The sequence below is a fragment of the Vipera ursinii genome, assembly GCF_947247035.1.
Source record: "Vipera ursinii genome assembly, chromosome: 1".
Taxonomy (NCBI): domain Eukaryota; kingdom Metazoa; phylum Chordata; class Lepidosauria; order Squamata; family Viperidae; genus Vipera; species Vipera ursinii.
In genome coordinates, this window is record NC_139512.1 from 238,373,480 (window position 1) to 238,395,097 (window position 21,618).

Genomic DNA, 21,618 nt, shown 5'->3' on the forward strand with positions numbered 1-21,618 from the left:
CCAGTCCTACTGCCAGTTTCTGGAAGACACCTTCTTCAAGCAGTGGTACAGGAAGAAGTCTGCATCCTTCAAGAAAAACATGATTTTCATGCAGGACAATGCTCCATCACACGCGTCCAAGTACTCCACAGCGTGGCTGGCAAGAAAGGGTATAAAAGAAGGAAATCTAATGACATGGCCTCCTTGTTCACCTGATCTGAACCCCATTGAGAACCTGTGGTCCATCATCAAATGTGAGATTTACAAGGAGGGAAAACAGTACACCTCTCTGAACAGTGTCTGGGAGGCTGTGGTTGCTGCTGCACGCAATGTTGATGGTGAACAGATCAAAACACTGACAGAATCCATGGATGGCAGGCTTTTGAGTGTCCTTGCAAAGAAAGGTGGCTATATTGGTCACTGATTTGTTTTTGTTATGTTTTTGAATGTCAGAAATGTATATTTGTGAATGTTGAGATGTTATATTGGTTTCACTGGTAAAAATAAATAATTGAAATGGGTATATATTTGTTTTTTGTTAAGTTGCCTAATAATTATGCACAGTAATAGTCACCTGCACACACAGATATCCCCCTAAAATAGCTATAACTAAAAACAAACTAAAAACTACTTCCAAAAATATTCAGCTTTGATATTAATGAGTTTTTTGGGTTCATTGAGAACATGGTTGTTGTTCAATAATAAAATTAATCCTCAAAAATACAACTTGCCTAATAATTCTGCACTCCCTGTATTTTGAATGTCATATGCTTCTTCAATAGCCATACTGAAAGGCATTACATGACATGTTTTCTGTATTACTCCCAGAGCGAACACTTTTATTACACATCAATCAATATCCAATCATACTAAAACATTTACAATTGTTAATGAGAAAGTAACAACCTAAAGTTGTAATATTCTACACATATTTTGGGGAATACATCTAATGTAACACTTGCTTCTGCCTCAGAATGTTTAGAGAAACATTACGAAATATGTTTGTATTGAAGATGGCCACTGACACCTTGACTTTCTATTAACAGAAATCCAAAGCAGGACACATAATTGTTAACAGTAAAATCATTAGAAGGCAGAGGGGCCATGAAGTATGCAATGAAGACTTTGGTACGTAGGGTGTTCTCCACCATGGCATGTATGGCTCTGCTCACCATTATACACAAAACATAGTTTAAATTCAAGGTAAGAACTATAAAAACAAGAACATTTGCAAGTTTTATTTGTGAAACCTTTGTTTTCCTATTTAAATATAAAACATCACAATGCGTAAGCATGTTTCAATTAGTTTTCCTACAAAAACCTATGGATTTAAAAACCCCTTTAAAATGGCGTCATTAATAGATAGAAGATTGGTAGAGCAGAATTTAAAGAATCAGGGAACATCTGAAACCAGTTTTATCTGAAGAAAATCAGATATATATTTTTTGCATTTTGTAAATAACAATCTCCATTTATAATCCTGAACCACAATTTAGCCCAGGATGATTATTTCTTTTTCTCCCTTTTCCTCAGTTTTAATTAGCAACTTCCTGATTTGTCCTAATATACTAACCAGGATTTGGGGTAAAAAAAACCTTGAATTTATGAACTAAGCAAATAAAACAATTCAGGGGTTGTTGTTGAGTTGATTAACAAATGACTAAGATAGGCTTACACTATTGCTGTTTTCAGTGAACAAATATGTTAAGAGATAAAGTTTAAAAAACATTAATTTTTCTTTCATGTACACACAACTATTTGTCATGGAGTGAAATTCCTTTTTTCTGAATGGCTGAGGAAAAAAATAATACCAGTAGTCATACACAGCTCAATCATACAACTAATCTCTTAATTAATGGTTGCTTCAGTTTCAGTATTATGTTCTGCAAGGATTTAAAAACATGTAAAAAAAACAAATACAACACTATTGGGGCATAAATATCACAGTGAAAGGCTCATTCAGTATGTTCTTTGCTTTATATGCTTTATTACATGGCAGTACAACAACTAAGCATATACAGGTGAAACTCGAAAAATTAGAATATCGTGCAAAAGTTCATTTATTTCAGTAATGCAACTTAAAAGGGGAAACTAATACATGAGGTAGACTCATTACATGCAAAGCAAGATAGTTCAAGCCGTGATTTGTCATAATTGTGACGATTATTTATTTAATTTATTTTAATCCCATTTGGCTTACAGCTCATGAAAACCCCAAATCCACAATCTCAGAAAATTAGAATATTACATGCAATCAATAAAACAAGGAATGTACACAGAACAATATCGGACCTCTGAAAAGTATAAGCATGCATATGTACCCAGTACTTGGTTTGGGCCCCTTTTGCAGCAATTACTGCCTCAATGCAGAGCCTTGGTGGAGCAGTGGGCTAATGCCTCCTTAAGTAACACCAGCTGCCTGCAATTAGTGCAGGTTCGCGTCCCACCAGGCTCAAGGTTGACTCAGCCTTCCATCCTTCCGAGGTAGGTAAAATGAGGACCCAGATTGTTGGGGGCAATAAGCTGACTTTGTAAAAATGCCACTTGGGGGGGCGAAAGCCCTAATAAGCAGGCATATACCGTACATAGAATGAAGGCTATTGCTAAGCACATTGATTTGTGCTTCTTAGATTGTAAGCCGCCCTGAGTCTTCGGAGAAGGGTGGGATATAAATGGGATTTTAAAAAATGCAGCGTGGCATGGAAGCTATCAGCCTGGGGCACTGCTGAGGTGTTGTGGAAGACCAGGATGCTTCAATAGCGGCCTTCAGCTCTTCTGCATTGTTCGGTCTCATGTCTCTCATCTTTCTTTTGGCAATGCCCCATAAGATTCTCTATGGGGTTCAGGTCAGGCGAGTTTGCTGGCCAATCAAGTACAGTAATCCCACGGTCATTGAACCAGGTTTTGGTGCTTTTGGCAGTGTGGGCAGGTGCCAGGTCCTGCTGGAAAATGAAGTCAACATCCCCATAAAGCTCGTCTGCAGAAGGAAGCATGAAGTGCTCCAAAATCTCCTGGTAGACGGCTGCATTGACCCTGGACTTAATGAAGCACAGTGGACCAACACCAGCAGATGACATGGCTCTCCAAATCAACACAGACTGTGGAAACTTCACACTGGACTTCAAGCATCTTGCAGTGTGTGCCTCTCCATTCTTCCTCCAGACTCTGGGTCCTTGGTTTCCAAATGAGATGCAAAAGTTGCTCTCATCAGAAAAGAGGACTTTGGACCACTGAGCAACAGACCAGGTCTGTTTTTAGCCCAGGTAAGACGCTTCTGACATTGTTTGTTCAGGAGCGGCTTGACAAGAGGAATACGACATTTGAAGCCCATGTCCAGGATCCATCTGTGTGTGGTGGCTCTTGGTGCACTGACTCCAGCCTCAGTCCACTCCTTGTGAAAGTCCCCAACACTTTTGAATGGCCTTTTCCTGACAATCCGCTCCAGGCTGCGGTCATCCCTGCTGCTTGTGCACCTTTTTCTTTCACACATTTCCCTTCCACATAATTTTCTATTAATGTGCTTTGATACAGCACTTTGGGAACATCCAACTTTTTTTGCAATTACCTTTTGAGGCTTTCCCTCCTTATGGAGGGTGTCAATGATGGTTTTCTGCACAACTGTCAGGTCGCAGTCTTCCCCATGATTGTGATACCTACTGAACCAGACTGAGAGACCATTTAAAGGCTCAGGAACCCTTTGCAGGTGTTATGGCTTAATTAGCTGATTAGAGTGGGACACTTTGAGCCTAGAATATTGCACCTTTTCACAATATTCTAATTTTCTGAGATTGTGGATTTGGGGTTTTCATGAGCTGTAAGCCATAATCATCACAATTATGACAAATCACGGCTTGAACTATCTTGCTTTGCATGTAATGAGTCTATCTCATAAATTAAGTTTCCCCTTTTAAGTTGCATTACTGAAATAAATGAACTTTTGCACGATATTCTAATTTTTCGAGTTTCACCTGTATGTGGAAATTTTGTAATAAATGTCAGTTTTGTAATAAATAGCTCCTTCTTTGCATAAATGCTTTGCACTACCTTTTCCAGTCCACTGTTGATTACTCACATTTAAATATAAACTCAAATTCCATTGGAACTGAAAACTTCTGTTTAGATTGTCATATTTGTCTAATGTAAGTATATTGTCTGTATATCTATTCATTTGTAGAGGGAGTGTTTTTTCAGGCATTATAATTACATGTAATCACCAAATTATGAGATGAGGGACAGGAAAAAAAATCATACAGTGCTGTTAGAAAGAAATCTTACCAGGTTCGTTTCAGAGCTGGGAATAAAGAATGTAGGCAGTTTCTTGAATCAGAGGAGAAATGTATTTCAAGAGCACAATATGTAAAAATCAGCGGTTGAAGGCAGCCACAGTTTGAATCTCTCACAAAAGCCTTTTACAGGTTTGTGAACTTACAACCACAATTGTGACCAAAATTTCCATTGCTAAGGAAGGCAATTGTTAAGTGAATCACTGCAGTTGTTAAGTAAATCATGCAGTTGTTAAGCAAATCTGGCTTCCCCTATTGACTTTGCTTGTTGAAAACCAAATGGGAAGGTTGCAAATAGTGATCATATGACTCGGGGATGGCGCAACTGTCATTAATACATGCTGGTTGCCAAGCTCCTGGATTTTGGTCACAGGACCATGGGGTTGCTATGATGGTCAAAAATGCAAGGACCAGTTCCAAGTCAGTTTTTTAGTGCCATTATAACTGAACAGTCACTAAACTAATGGATGCAAGTCAAGGATTATCTTATACAGAAAAATCTTGTCTTTGGTCCTCAAAAGTGTACAAAAGAACACTCACTATGAATTCTAAGAAAGTGCACTTAGCTGATGTTGTGAGAAGGAGTGCCTTTGCAGTCAAGCACGCTGCTGGGCTGTGATTTAGTATTTGCTGATTGAAATTATCTTTGGGGAAAGGCCCTTTTTTAATTTGATGAAAGAAATCTCAAGTTAGAATCAAAGAGATCTGACGTGGAGGAACGTTCACCCTATTACATTTGATATTTTCCATTGCACTTTGAATCTTTTCTAAAGCCTATTTCAATTTGTGGTTTTGAATTGGACAAGGAAGAATGAGTGAAGGGAGGATTTGATTTTCTTCTCACAATTCCAACTCAATACTATCTCAAGCTTCACATCACCCTCTACATTTGAACAATGAATATATGCAATACAGAACCTTATCTGGACATTCCCTTGATTTTCTAGCATTTAAAATCCCATAGAGATACAAATATACATATAGATAAAAAGGATTCAGGAGAGGGCAAGATACTGACTGACAGATGTCTGGGGGAAAAAATAACTTTAAGCATTTGACCTTTGCCTTTGGGTCTAATAAGTGAAGCATACAAAGAGATACAATCCAGCATCTAATAATATTGTTCCTAAAACGCAAAATCTGTTTGAATATGCAAAGTTAATATCACAGTATGAAGGCTAGGCTAAGATATTCTTACGTAATTTGCATGCAAAGAAATCTCTGACAAGGAGACACTATAAAAACCAAAACATTTCTCAAGTGGAGATGGTATCATCCTAGCTATCTGTGATATATACACTGCCTGCATTTCTGAAACTAATCTGCTATATTTTGCCTTCTATAGCTCTTCCCATATTATTTAGCCCTAAGAATCAAAGGCTTTCTCTTATGCCTAGAATTACAATGCCACAGGACATAAAACCCTGTACATATTGCCTGAGATCATAATTTAATGCCACAGACTTCACTCCTATTCATAATTACATCCCTTTTAATTGACACTACTCTCTTCCAGTATTAATTTATATATTTATACATCCAATTTATATGAGATGGCTCTTGTCGTTCCAGAGTAAAAATTGCTAAGAAAAAAAAAAGAAAAGCTAAAGCCAAAAAAGACAAAAACCTCATGAAGGAACTTAAATCACGTATTTCAGAAAGCTGTCAGAAGAAACCAGCAGCAGTATTACAACATCTGTAAGCACATTGATGACGGGAAGAGACACAGAAAAACAAACTAAGTCTTTCTTAAAATATCTCCAAATTCAGAAGGAAATTCCAACCTGGATCGGGTATGCTAAAGAACACCATCAGACAGTAACTGATTCCAAGAAGATAGAAGGAAGGTGGAAGGAACATACTGACATTCTTTGAAAATAAAATGTCAACACTGAAAATATTTCAGAAAATAGTTTTACTTACAAGAATGTTGTACTGAGAATGAAGTTAGATCAGCACTCCAGTTACTGCCAAGTCAGAAGGCTATAATAATGTATGGAATATCTATATCAGACATGTCAAACACAAGGCCCAGGGGCCGGATGCGGCCCGCGAAGTGGTTTCATGTGGCCCGCGAAGCCATCCTGGAAACAGTGAGGGAACGGCCCCCACTGCCTTGGCCCTGGCCCAGAGACCCTCCTCCTGCCAGAGACCATCAGATCTGTCCCACTCCTGCCCAGGCCCCCATAGGCACCCTTGATGCGAACGATGTAGAGCTGGCCACGCCCACCCAGTAGGCCATATGCACTCTAGCCACGCCCACCCAGTAGGCCACGCCCACCCTGGCCATACCCACCCGGCCCCGAGGGCAACCGCAATGCTGATGCGGCCCTCAATGAAATTGAGTTTGACACCCCTGATCTATATAAACATGGCAAGCAACAGACGTACGGTAGTAGGGCAAGTAGTAGGGTTGAATAGAGCAACCACTGTACAGTTGACATTGAAACCTCTGCCTTTTAGGATCAACTATCAACAGTAAAGGAATCACAAGTCAGGAAGTATGTTGCAGACTTGCGCTTGGCACAGCATAAAGGCCTTGAAAAAGTTATGCATATACTGTGATTGTTTATACCAACAAGTATCAGAATCAAGCTGCAATATTATTTCCTCTGACATTCTACGGAAGTTGAACTTAAGAAATAGAATAGAAAGAATATTGATACTAAGTATCTTTCTTTTTTCTTTTATTCTTTCTTCCCTCCCTTCCTCCTTCCTTTCCTCTTCATATAACCACCCATCTCCCTCAGATCCTGAAATCCAGCTTCTAGAATCAGAAGTAAATCCATCTTGTCGAAGTTCAGCTTAAATTTTATTTTCCACACTTTATCCTTTATAATTTGGAAATCTGCACAAGCTCTCAAAACATCCAGTCAGAAGTACATCTTTGTATCATCAATATCCTGCTGACAATAAGCCTCAAGTCTGACTCTGTCCCACGGCTTAACTTACATAAAGAAACATGAAATAAGGTGAAATTTTGCAAAAATTCCAAGGAATCAAAAACACATGTTCAGTAATCTCTTCCAAAATCACCACCATAATGAAGTGATACATTTAGCCCCGCCCCCAGTTTCTTCAAGTACATCATTTTTTTGGTGACTAATGAGTTCAATTCAAATGAAAGATCTGGAAGTACAATAAGGTTGCCATCCCCCTTCCTGCTCTTCCAGTAGGAAGAGATGGTCAGGGGCATTTGTGTGCCAAGTCTAAGTCTTAATTCAGGATATAATGAATCTTTTAAGAAGAGATAGGTTCTCCTATTTGAGCAGGAGGGTGGACTAGAAGACCTCCAAAGTCCCTTCCAGTCTATTCTATTCTAAGATTTCTTCTAAGAATTCTAATCCAATAAAATCATCCACCAATCCTTGAGCATTCAATGTGTATGATAACAATTCTAACAATGACCTGTTCCTAGTTTTCTGATATCTCAGCTGTGATATCTGAAGCACTATATACATATGCAGAATGAATGATGTACTGGCACAAGAAAGCAGCAAACAAGATTATCAAGAATAAAAACAAATCTAAGACCACAAGAATCATAATACAAAAAAAATCCACTAAATTCAATGCAAGTAAATCTCTGGTAAATGTATACCAGTATAAAATTATATCTTAATCTTTACTCAAATCTACTTAGAAGGAAGTCTCCACTTAATTTTGAAAAGATACACATCACATGATTATAGGCCTTAAAATACTTCAATATTTCAACTAACTTGAACTTTCAACCAGTAATAATAAATCAAAATTGTAAATTTTGTAAAATTTCCTCTATGACTGTCCAATAAGCAGCTTATATTTTTTTAAAATAGCATTTATTTAAAGAAAGCGTAAAATATTGGATTGCTAGTCAAAATGACACTTATTTCACTTTTATACCCAGTATGGCACATGAATATATTTCCATAAGAATCATGCAGAAATGCTTTTGCTGTTTCTTCACTGGCATTATCCTGACAACATTTTACTGTAGTGTAGAATATGTAAATATAAAATTAAAGGACAAAGCATTATGTAAAAATAATTAGTACAAAAGTTAGGTATTTTTAGACAGCTCAGCTTCTTAGAGGGCCTAAAAATCCATAAATAAATAGCTGTATAAATTTTTTATTCTTTCTCTGAAGAGGCAAAACAAAGGCAGCCTCTTTTCATTATAGTCAGCTGTGGTGCAATTTTGTTGCTTGCTTTTGTGTTAATCTTCTATAGAACCATTAGTGTGCACTACGGTACATTTCTTAGAGGGCACCAAGAACAGCAGCTAAGCATGTCAAGATCTTGCATAAACTTTGGAGGATGACTCCCACAAAGCCTCGTTTTTTGGCCATGTTGGCAGTGACTGATGGAATTAAAATTCCAAAGCTTTTGAAGACACTAAGTTTTATATCCCTGATAACAAGCGCATCTAATTCTTACCCTTAGGAATTTATATTCTCAGCTTCAGCACAAGGGATATGGAAGATGGTTTAAATTTGAACTGAATAAGCCACATCTTCAGTTATGTACCCTGGTTCCTATATTTTTTTGATCCCTATCCTGCCTTTTCTCCAAGAACTCTGGTAACATAAACACAATTACCTCCAGTTTTTCTGGCAACAACTCCGAACTGAGCAGGAGTCACTGATTTCAAACTCACCCATTGGACTTAATTACGGACTTACACACTTCACCTGACATTCCCAGCCTTTCAACTGCTTCCAACACATTTCGGGGAGACATTTCATCCTCTACAGCCCCCCCCTCTGATTAAATAATCTCTAATGACTTCAACTCCGGGTGCTAGTTAGAATTTATATCCAGATGGCTTCTCAATTTACACACCCCGAGCCAGAAATGGCATTTTATCCCAGCAAAGTGACCAAGAAGAGAGTAGAAAATCCCTATTTTCGGAGCCGAGAAGAGAAGCGCGGCTTACAGCAGTCGCTGCAAAATCCAGCAGCAGAGTTCCGCAAGAGGAATAAAAAGCACGAAGAAAAAGCAAAGGAAACGGTGAGGAGGAGGAGGAGGAGGAGGAGGCAGAGAGACGCCTTGGCTTCGTGCAACTCTCTCTCTCTGGAGGAACCGTTACAGCGGCTCCCTCGTGTCTCCAAGGTGCAAAGCTCCTCCTCCCCAATGCCTTCCTCGGGCGCCCTCGGGGCTTTGGAGAAACTCTTTTCCCGCTGCCTTGGCATCAGATGCCGCCGCCGCCGCCTCAGCTGCGGACGGCCGAAGGCCCAGCCTAATCAGCCGCCAGTCCCGAGAGACCCGAGAGCTGGCACATACGGGGTCTGCCACACGGAAAGCAGGGAAGAGGGTAGTTAAATCTGGCTCTTCCCTGCCGCGTTCTCAGGTTACCTTGGCGCCTCACCATCTCCACAGCGGGGAGAGAGAGAGAGAGAGAGAGAGAGAGAATTGCGCGCGAGCGAGCCCGAGCTAGAGTTCCCCTCAAGGGGGCGGAGAAAGAAGAACTCTCCGAGCGTTTCTTTCGTAAATACGCGCGCGGGCACACACACACTCGCCCCAGCCGCGCACTTCGCCCAGCTTCTCGCGGGGAGTTTGCGAGCCCTTTACGCTTCTCTTCAGGGCCGTCAGAAGGGCGAGCAAGTCTCTGCCCTGCCCTGCCCTGCCCTGCCCTGCCCTGCCGTGGGGGTGGGGAGCCAAGCGCGCTTGACGTTCCTGGAAAAACGAGCAGGGCCTGCGGAGACTGACACACCAAACCCGAGTGCCCGAGCGGGGTCTTCTCCGCGCGCCCTGAAGCCGCCGCAGAAGGCACCGCTGCACCCGCGTCCGCTGCAAAATGGAAACGGGGCCGCCTTAAGGCAAACCCGAGAATCTTGGCGCCCCGTTCTTGCAACAGGCGGTTAAAGGGAGGGGGGCGGGGGGGGCGGCAGAGGAAAGCCCTCGCCGCGGCCTCCCCAAGTGAAATCAAGCCCGTGACTTGGGCAAGCGCTCAGCGGGTAGCGAAAGGCTGGGGACGAGGGGAGGGGGGGGTCGACTTGTCACCTTTTTTTTTTTGGCTATTTTTTTCTTCCCCCTCCCCGAGCGTGGATCTGAAAGTGGGGAGTGGGTGGGAGGAGAGACGAAGCTCCGGGGTGGTTACCTTTCTCTTCGGCATGGCGTTCCCTCCTGCGGGCGGTTGAAAGCCAAGCGAGGATGAAGCGGCCGGGCAGTGCTCGTCGCCGCCGCCGCCGCCGCACCAGCCCGGGATCGCTCTCGGCAGCCCTCGGGGGGGGGGGGAAATTGCCCGCCACCCGCGATGACCGCAGCTGGCAGCCCTGCCGCTTGGCTTGACCCCTCCCCGGGCGACAGCTGACAAGAAGCGGCCTCCGCCTGGCGACGCCGCTGAGCGCCCACCGCTTGGAGGGAGAGCAGGAAAGGCGGGCGGGCGGGCGGGTGGGTTAAGGAGAGGTGCAGCTCTCGCTTGCCATTGGCTCCCCAATTCGGTTCTCCCCCTCCTCCTCCTCCTCCGCCCCCGATTTGGGAATAGAAGCTAAGGAGGGGAAGGCCTTTGCGGTTCGGAGGCTGGGCTCGCTGGGGCGAGGCGGGATCCGGTGATTGGCCAGCGGGCAGCTCTCGGATGCTGCCCAAAGGAACTCGCGGAGGGTTGGAAGCGGGAGAGCCGCGGCGCCTGGTAGGTGGCCGGATCGCTCCGGGGGCTTCCAACTCCCGAGTAGCTGCGAACCGAAGGCTTTGCGTAAAGTTCTAATCTCCCCAACCCGCAGGCCGCTTAGGGATGAGGAGGGTACGGCGTCGCAGTCTTCCGGCTTCTGCTAAGAAGAGAACCTGTTTGGTTCCGTTTCTTCCCAAAGCCAAGATTGTGTCATTGTAGATAGAAATTGGTATCTCTACAAATTTATATTTTGTAGAGATACAAATTTATATCTACAAAATTTATATTTTGTAGAGATACAAATTTATATCTACAATGACACAATCTTGGCTTTGGGAAGAAACGGAACCAAACAGGTTCTCTTCTTAGCAGAACCTTACGTAGAGATACAAATTTACCGTATACCTTTGTAGAGATACAAATTTATATTTATACAGATTTCAATTGTATAAACAATGTTTTTATTTATTTATTTATTTATTATGTTTGAAAATGTTGCTGGGGTTAATAGCCTGTACGGTATTCTACGGAATGTGTTTCCCAGTAAATCAGCAGGGTGGATTTATTCTTTGCAGACATCTAATTCAACGTGCAATTGGATTGGTTCTGTCTTAAAAGAGATTGGACTATCCATTTGTCCAAATCAGACATGTCAAACACAAGGCCCGGGGGCCGGATCCGGCCCGTGAAGTGGTTTCATGTGGCCCGCGAAGCCATCCTAGAAACAGTGAGGGAACGGCCCCCACTGCCTTGGCCCTGGCCCAGAGACCCTTCTTCTGCCAGAGACCCTCAGATCTGTCCCACTCCTGCCCGGACCCCCATAGGCACCCTTGATGCGAATGATGTAGAGCTGGCCACGCCCACCCAGTAGGCCATACGCACTCTAGCCACGCCCACCCAGTAGGCCACGCCCACCCTGGCCATGCCCACCTGGCCCCTTGAGGGCAACCGCAATGCTGATGCGGCCCTCAATGAAATTGAGTTTGACACCCCTGGTCCAAATGGTGTAGGGCAGGGGTAGGCAACCTCGGCTCTTTTATGACTCATGGACTTCAACTCCCAGAATTCCTGAGTCAGCTAAGTTATGCTGACTCAGGAATTCTGGGAGTTGAAGTCCATGAGTCATAAAAGAGCCGAGGTTGCCTACCCCTGGTATAGGGTCTCCTGCTTGAGCAGGGGGTTAGACTAGACTAGAAGATCTCCAAGGTCCCTTCTAATTCTGTTAAGAGGAAACGTCAGTGCCTTTTGGGCAGCGGGGAGACAGTCTGGCCCTAATCAGTTTTTCAAATGGGTATCGTTTACAAAGAAGAATTGCTGTTTTCATTATTGTCAGTGTGAGATATTGTGAGGAAAGGCACTAATAGACTATTTCGTTGATGTTAAGTAAAGTAAAATTATTAAATCGGAGCCATCCCTTGATTTACCCAACCAACAAATTAGGTGACTTTTCTAAGTAGGCACTAAATAAGGAAACAGTATCTACCTGACTTATCTGCACTCTGAAGCTAAGCAGGATCAGGCCTGATTGGGATTTTAATGGGAAACCCCAAAGATCCAAGCTAGACTGAGAATTTAAAATAAAAATGGAAGGGGACAGTGGCAAAACAACTCCCAAGTGGCTATCAAGAAATTTAAGAAAACAGTGCATGACCTTGAAAAATGCTTAATTTGCTTAAATTTTTCAAAAGAAGAATAGGAAGTAGACCAGGGCTCCATCACTGTCCTTCCATTATATGACTAGATATAGTAATTTACTCCTGTGTTCTCCTTTTTCCCTGTTTATTTGCAATTTGCATTTATGTGGTCTGTTTACCTGCTTTGTATGTTAAAGTTTCTAGTTGTTTCATTTATATTACTGTTGTAAGAGGTTAATCTCCAAAAAATCACTTGGTTGATGAGTTTAACTCATTAAATTACAGATTTCACAGGCCTAATGTAAAAGGAAGCTATGGTTTGTTTCGTCCTTCCATATATTGCTGTCTGAGTTGTGTAACAGTCAACACAACAGAAATTAATAATGGAGATAGAACTTCCTCCTATCTTCCAATGGAATCGCCAATATTTCCTCTGCCTTTTCATTCTTCTGGTGCCAAGGGTATCTTAATGGGCAACTAATTTATTGTCACATAAACTTTGTGAGTTACATCCTTTTTCACAGGATGCAGTAAATGATAGTCTCAATTAACAGTTTTGGACATGCTATAAAAATGCAATGTTCTACCTTTTCCAGTTGACATTCAGTTGATTCCTTTTGAAGGATTTTATGATTTTAACCCTATTTTGTTCCATAATCAAGATATTGTCCTATTACAGATGTTAGCATTTATGTATAAGCACTATGATCAGCTTAGCTCTATCTTTGTTAACAAAATAATCTTGTTTAAGATTTAAACTCAGTCATTAAATTTTTATGTCTGTTATCAGATCATCTGACTGACCAGATCTGTTCTTTTTAGTTCAACCAATAACAAATTAAACCAATAATTTTATTTATACTAAAACTTTTTGGTATGCAAAACCCAGCATCTACATGACTTATTGCGGAAAGGGAGGGGGTATTAATATTGGTTTTAAAAAATCCCATTAATTTCAGGATCTCAAGTAATGTTCTCAGATTTTTTTTGTAGGTAACCAAGCAACAATTACTACCTTTTCTTTTTTGGTAAAGGCAGATTCTACAGTAATTGTCAAGAGGATAATATTGAGGTATTTGTACTTTGTCTCCACACTTCAGTTGTCCTTACTATCTAGTAAATATACATAATATATTCACAGTGTAATAGCCTCCAAACGTGTTGGGCTACAAATTCCATGGTTGGTACTGATGGGAACTGGACACAAGCAGACTTTTTCTAGACAATAGCATATTTGGAAGGATGATGGAAGATGATGTTCATCACAGCTGAACAGCTGTGGGAAAAGCCTGGTGTATAATATTGCAGTTAAATTGCTACAGGTCGTCCTCAACTTACAACAGTTCATTTAGTGACTATTCAAAGTTATGTCATTGAAAAAAGTAACTTATGACCATTTTTCACATTTACAACCCTTGCAGCATCCCTATGGTCACTTGATCATATGCATATCTAGGCCCTTTCCTTACAAAAACAGGAGTGTCAATAACTGAACTGAGTGAAATGACTGTAGCCTTCTCCAGCTTTCCATTACTCACAATTTCTTTAGTGCTTCCAAGTACCATCTTTTCATTGCCATTGTTCTTTCTAAATTCTTCATTTTGAGGACTCACTTTCCTCCCAGAATTTCAAAGTTTAAACACAAAAGAAGAAAGTGTATATTAATTAAAATCCCTCTGTAGTAACCTACTTATAAAGATTGTTTCTACTATTCTTAGTGAGGCAGTATAAGAACTGCTTATTTCCTTTTGATGACAGTATTGCCAAATATGCAAGAAAAATTGTCTTAGAAAATGCCCTTTTGACATAGCTGTGGTACCACCCTGTTGAAATCTTGCCTTCTGCTCTTCTGGAGAACAGAAGATAGAATCTCCTAGTAGTCCTTTGGCCTCCTTTCAGGTGGCAAAGGCCACCAAGTGCCTCCCTTTATCAACTGGTATTAGAAAGCCATTATTCTTTCTAGCAAGAAATAGAGAAACAAGCAGTTTCTCTAGTGCCGGGCTGGAAAACTATGGCCCTTTTATGACTCGTGGACCTCAACTCCCAGAATTCCTGAGCCAGTATGGCTGGCTCAGGAATTCTGGGAGTTGAAGTCCACGAGTCATAAAGGCGCCTTAGTTTTCCACCTCTGTTCTAGAGCAGGGGTTCCCAAACCCCAGACCGTGGACCGGTACCAGGCTGCGAGAAAAGGAGCCACAGAAACAAGCAAAGCCCCATCCGCAGGATGCAGGAGCACACAAAACCATGCTCCCTTCGGTTTGCGGGAAAACCACTGGTCCCTGGTGCCCAAAAGGTTGGGGGCTGCTGCTGTAGCGGAAGTAGTTCAATCATTATCTCAGGCCAGGCTAATCTTCCTTATGTCTTGCTGATCTTTCTAGAAGCAACAGGCCTTAGTTTTCTATGAAACCCAAAGCTGTTTTCTTTACACTAGCTCTTCGGTACTATTAGATGGAGGGAAGATGATAGTTTACTGGTACTTCAGCATCTCTCTAGCGTTTTAATATTACTAAGCTTATCTTTGGTTCAAGACTTTTATTTCTGTATTCTGCTTGATTTTTTACTTTGGAGCACGTTTTTTTCAAGGATTCTGTACTATAATTAAAATACGTGGAGACTTCTAGGTTGAAAAAACACACATACAGAAGACAAGAGGGCAAGGGAGCAATAGCCTGATCTTTATTTTGCTGTAAACACAGCAAATCTTCTCTTGTGGGAATTTCTACACCTGAGGCTTTTCATATGAGTGCTCCGTCATCATTCTTTCACTGTCACCCTGGGTTGAGAAGCAATTCCCATTCAGAATACAAGGGAGAAAATTATTTTTTCAGCTCCAAATTATAAAATGAAATTTCTAAAAACTCACCAACTTAACAGTGGATTCTATGTACATTGCTAGAAAAGTTTCTAGAAAGTACAAAGCTGGCTTCAGTATGTTAACTTTGATGAGCTGAGTAAAGTGGTTTAGGCAGACAGTGGACATTTCTTTGATTACTATCATATTCCAGAATAGGTTGAGTTCAGAAAGCAGTCCTAGTACAAATAGGCAGAGATTTAAAATAAGTCAAGATACATATTAATCTTTTGAATTGGATCCAGAGAAATCTAGTTATAAAGTTAATGTGATTAAAATGTAGGAAGTCCCATGCTTCAATGTTTCTTTGGCCAGTCATGTAGCACTCTATGCCAGTGAAGCTAAATCACAATTATTTGCAACAGAGTGAAGAAAATTCATATAGTTACCTTATAAAAAGGGTAAAAAGGGAGAGGTTTAGAGTTAGTGTGTTAAGATATTAAATTTAATAGGATATTAAGGTGTACAATGGGCCAGAACACATAGTTATAGTTGATTGGTTGGAGAGAGCTGGCTCCTGCATGAGGCAATTTACGCTATGATTGGTTGCTGTGGATATACTGTAAAGGGGGAGTTTCCTTTCCCCCCACCTTTTTTCTTCTGTGCACTCTACGCTGTGTTCCTATCTTGTCTGCTGTAAATATAAATGTAAAATATATTTATATAAAACTACAAGTTCATGTCTCTGACATCATTTGGACACTTGCGCAATTCCTTGATATAGTGGTGCCTGTTGTATGGAAGAAATGTTTAAATACATTATAAGCAGTTTGCACATATGTAGTCCAAGAGATTTTGTTACTTGAGTGGAACAGCAAGTTGATGTCTTATCTTTCTTTTCACGAATATGGAATTGATGGAATTGACAGATGACTCTAGTTTCAACATAGGATAGGAAGATATCTTTCACAATACTTCAGTGCAGTGGGGCATTTCTGATGATTTTGTCTAGATGTATGATACACAGGGCTCTGTCTACCAACATTTTGCCTTGATTTCTTCCCACTGTCATGCGTCCTTCGCAGTCCTTGAGGAATGACTAGTAGACAGGAACAGGTTGACACATAGTTTAATCCGAACAGGAACAAAGTCAGTGCGCGCTTTACATAGCCTTCACACCCCGTAGCTCCGCCCCCCCAGTCAACAAGCTAGCAGCCGGCATTTAATCTTGATAAGCAGCAGTCCGGGTCCTTGCCTCCCTTCTGACCCTCCGTCCAGTCCTTGCCGGAAGACGCACAGCATATCGCGCCACGGGTGCCAGACCCCAGGTAGGAATCCTGCCGTCCTCTCCGGGTGCTGTGTGGTCTACCAGGACCTGATTACAGCATCAGCTGGGGTCCCGGGGATTCCCCCCTCCCATGGCAATGTCACCCATCTGTCTCTTGTGCCGCTGGCTTCCTTGGGCTCAAGCTGCAGGCTGCAGGGATTCCCCCCCCACGGCGGCGTTGCCAGTCTGTCCTCTGCACCGCTGTCGTCCTCGGTCTCAAGCCGTGGGGATTCACCGCCCTACGGTGGTGTCGCTATTCCATCTCCTGCACCACTGGCATCCTTGGGCTTGGGCTGTGGAGTCGCCTCCTCTGCTGGCAATGCTGGAGCCGTGCCGAGCCACACAGCCTCCCTGGCGACAATATCGGACCGCCGGCTTCTGGCTAGAAGGTGGCCTCCTGGAGCTGTCTTTCCCCCCCTCCTGAGTGTGTTGAGCCCACGGGGCTTGACAGGAAGCTCCCTCTACCAGGGCTCCACCTGGAAGGCAAGGAGAAACATATGAGCGTTCCTCCGCCATAGTGGATGGTTCAGCCGACACCCCACCCAGCTTACCAATGATGGAATGTTCACACCAAGCAGAGGGCATGGACGTCTGCCTCCCCCACCCATGATGCCTCCGTGATGGGGTAGCCCTTCCATAGTACCAGGTATTGTAACCGCCCCCGTCAGATCCGAGAGTCCAGGACCTCCTGTATCTCATAGCGATCCCCCGTGACAGGCCCTCATTTGCTGCAGTGGCCTTACCCCTGGCAAGTCTGCTCTGCACACAACAGACTGCGACTAAGCCATGTCTCGGTAACCACTGGCATGGACTATGGCATGTCAGAAGGCTTTGTTCGTGAGGGAGCCAGTCTTGCTCCACCAAGACCCTGACATGCTTTTTGTAGTGCAGGCCAACCCCAGTGACGTCGCACTGGGGGCAGTATTGTTCCAGAGGAACGGCCAGGGGTCATTGCAGCCCTATGCCTACACGTCACGGAAACTAACAGGTACCAAGAGGGCATGGGCCATCTGGGAGAGGGAGGCGTTTGCCGTACGGTGGGCATTCTCAACGTGACAACTGTTGGAGGGAGCGAAGGAACCGTTCGAGGTCTGGACAGACCATAAGAACCTCGAGGTACTGCAGACACCGAGATGCCTGTCTTCTAAACACATCCGGTGGGCGCAGTACTTCTGACGCTTCCACTTCCAGTTAAAGTACATACCGGGGGGGGGGAAACTTCCTAGCTGAAGCCTTGTTGAGAATGCCCCAATACAACAGCAAGTGGGAGGAGGTGGTACAGGCAATTATGCCCCCTTACTGACAAGCCGCAGCACGGGCAGTACCCCGTAACATGGCGAACGACCTGGTCCAAGAGCTGCAGAAGGCGATCTAAGACGACTCCTGCTTACAGGACCATCCAGACCTGCTGACAAGACGGGAAGGGCTGGCCTAGCATAGTGACAAGCTCTATGTCCCACAAGGTCTGAGACAGGGAGTGCTACAACAGTGCCACGCTGTAAAACAAGCGGGCCACTTCAGGTTTCTCAAGACTACATTTAGCAAGGCGAAAGTTCTGGTGGCCTCAGATGAAAGCAGATGTAGAGGTCTACATCCGGGGGTGCCATGTCTGTGCCACTGCAAAGCCCTGCACAGGGAAGCCCTTGGGGTTGTTGCAAACAGTGGTGGACCCAACTCGACCATGGGAAGACATTGCAATGGATGTCATTGTCAAGTTGCCAGAGAGCTGTGGCTACACTGTCATCTGGACCATCATAGACCTCTTCTCCAAGCAGGCACACTTTGTCCTCTGTAAGGGGTTGCCATCTGCCCAGAGGCTGGCCAAACCCTTCATCACACACGTGTATCGCCTGCATGGAATACCCCGATGGATCATCTCGGACCAAGGGGTGCAGTTCATTGCCTGCTTCTGGCACAAGTTCATCGGGTTCATCGGGTCATCCCAGGGTCTTAGCTTGGAATACCATCCCAGCACCAACAGGGCAGCAGAATGAGCAAATGCCATGGTGGAACGCTATCTGCGAAGCTACGTGTCATACCAACAAATGGACTGGGTTGACCTACTGGCGTTTGCGGAAGTGTCATATAACAATGTGGTACACAGCAGCACCGGGTTTGCTCCCTTCTGGGTGGTTCACAGCATAGACTTCATCCCAATCCCTGAGTACAACCAAGGGGACCCCTCGCCCTGCCAACCCCGGGAGTGGATAATGGACGTGGGGGGTTGTGGGATGCTGTTAAGACCATAGTGAAAGCCGGGGAAACCACAAAGGCGCAGGCCGATAAGGAGGCCCCAAAAGCCTTTTCAGGTGGGCGACCTGGTATACCTCTCAACGAAATACCTACACCTAAGGGTGCCCTGTAAGAAGCTATGGCCAGGAGACATTCTGGCCAGGATCTCAGTCTACTAGCCACCCTCCAGAAGTCACGAACATACTTCATCACAGACCAGCCTCACTGCTTCAGTGCCAGTACCTCTGCCTCAGCCCGCTGGATGCAGGAGACATTCTCAAACCTGGACCGCAGCGCCTCCAGGAACAGACTGGCATCAGCCAGCTCCCTGGCATGGTCGCTGTAGAGGTCCACCACCCATGCCGCTGCTTCATCCTGTAGGCCTGCTGTTACTGCCACCACCATCACCCACTGAGATGGATAGAAGCGGGCGTACCGGTCTAAATGGCTGATGACATGACTGAGGAACATCGCCAAATGGTCCGGGTTCCCGTCAAATGTCACTGGTATCAGTTGTGGAATCCAAACTACTACTGGACCCCACGACCCCAAAGGCGGCCCCGTACCCCATAGGGCATCGGCCATAGGGGGAAAGCGCTGGCCGCTGGGCCCTGCCACTTGCCAGTCTGAGGTTCCAGGTGGCCTCGCTGTCTGCCTGGTAGGTACTCTGTTTGGGTCCGCCAACTGCCTTCCTTCCCACACAGACTGACTGTGCTGTTGATACGCTCAGACCGGGACCTCCCACCTGAGGGGTACCAGGCCCAGGAGCTACTCTGAATCTTGGGCTGGCCAGACGGAACCGGGATGAATCCGACTGAGTGGGCTGTGTCTCTGTCTGCAGCCATGACGCCGTCTCTTGACCTGCCTTCCATCTTGGCCACAAGGGGGGATCCTGGTACCCGACCTCCCCGAACTGGTTCCTCAGGATGTCCATGGTCTGCCGTCCAGGTGCCGTGGAGTAGCTCCACTCCTCATCGTCTTCTGTAAGTCCATCACAGGTCCCACGATACCTGGTGTGTGTGCCCAACCGGCGTCCAGGTTGGTAAGTGCAACCCCGAAGGGCCCGAGGCACCTGTGTCCTGGGCTTCACTAACCAAGGCTGCAAGCTGTGTTTCCCGCACCTTGGGCCTCACCACTGGCTGAGCATCCCCAGCCCCTGCATCAGGCGTTGCTCCTGCTGCCCCAGCTGGCTCTCCCTCCTCAGCCACCAATGTGGGCTCCTGTGTTCCCTCAGCCATTCCCTAAATAGCACAAGGGAAATAGGAAGGATGAACAAAGAAAGTAGAGCTCTGACTTACTGTCACGCATCCTTTGCAGTCCTTGAGGAATGACTAGTAGACAGGAATGGGTTGACATGGTTTAATCCGAACAGGAACAAAGTGCTGGGAGTGATTTTGCCTTGATTTCTCCCCACTGTCATGCGTCCTTCGGAGTCCTTGAGGAATGACTAGTAGACAGAAACGGGTTGACATGTGGTTTAATCTGAACAGGAACAAAGTCAGCACTGGGAGTGATCTGCTCCCAGCACTTTACATAGCCTCCCCGCCCCATAGCTCCACCCCCCCAGTCAACAAGCCAGCATCCGGCGTTTAGTCTTGATAAGCAGCAGTCAGGGTCCTTGCCTCCCTCCTGACCTGCCGTCCAGTCCCTGCTGGAAGATGCGCAGCATATCGCGCTGCGGAGCGCCAGACCCTAGGTAGGAATCATGCAGTCCTCTCCAGGTGCCCTGCTGACTGCCAGGACCTGGTTACGGTGTCAGCCAGGGTCGCAGAGATTCCCCCCTCTATGGCAACGTCAACTGTCTCCTGCACCGCTGGCTTCCTTGGGCTCGAGCTATGGGCCATGGGGATTTCCCCCCCCCAGCAGCATCGCCAGTCCATCCCGTGCTGCTGGCATCCTTGGGCTCGAGGCGCAGGCCACAGGGACACCCTGCCCTAAGGCGGTGTTGCCAGTCCGTCTCCTCCACCGCTGGTGTCCTCGGGCTCGGGCTGTGGAGTCACTTCCCATGCTGGTGTCGCTGGAGTCACGCCGAGCCACACAGCCTCCCTGGTGACAATATCGAACTGCCAGCTTCTGGCTGCGAGGCGGCCTCCTGGAGCTGTCTTTCCCCCCCACTCCCGAGCGCGTCGAGCCCACGGGGCTTGACACCTACCAGCATCTGCTGCTTGAAGCAGATATATCATGTGATACCTAAAATTATATGAAAATAAGCATAATGAAACCTCATTTTAATGGACTTATTAAAGAGAGGGAAAAATGCATCATGGCAATTTTACATCACTTGACTAAATTATGTAATTATGTAAATGACATAATTCACCATAGAATTTACTCTCTTGAATGCAATTTTTTTTGTATCCAGATCTTATAAATTGAGATTCCACTGTATAACTGTTAATAGCAGTGAAATTTAAAAGATAAACTAGGATATTTTTAAACATGTCTTACTATAATTTTATATTGAGAAGCAGAACAAATGTTTACAGATCTTGCTGCACAAATAAGGATTAGTTTTGGGTTAATCATACTGTTATCACCTGTAGTTTATATCTATATTTTTTGAGAATAAGATTTATTATGATTATTCTGCTTGTTGGACCTACTTGGAAAGCATGCATTTAACACCTTTGAAATGCATTCTAAATCTGGATCTAAATCTAAATCACCTTCCATGGTTCCTGAAATCTTAGCTTCTTTAAAAGAGGCATTAAAATGAAAAATAAAAGTCAGTTTTAGTTATATATTTGAATTGAGGAATGACAAATTGGAATATCCTGTTC

The 21,618-nt window shown here is 44.4% G+C and overlaps 1 protein-coding gene across 3 annotated transcripts in view; it reads right to left on the bottom strand.

Moving 5' to 3' along the window:
• The window catches only part of HMGN3 (high mobility group nucleosomal binding domain 3), a 33,624-nt gene extending 22,907 nt beyond the window's left edge, over positions 1 to 10,717 (bottom strand). For 2 of the 3 annotated variants that reach the window (XM_083377729.1, XM_083377727.1), the window contains exon 1: positions 10,345 to 10,712. In XM_083377729.1, the coding sequence (XP_083233855.1) occupies positions 10,345 to 10,359 (15 nt within the window). In that variant the 5' untranslated portion in view covers positions 10,360 to 10,712. Of the gene's footprint in view, positions 1 to 10,344 lie in introns of all 3 variants that reach the window. The other variant, XM_083377728.1, reaches the window with a different exon arrangement.
• Positions 10,718 to 21,618: the final 10,901 nt, after the last annotated feature.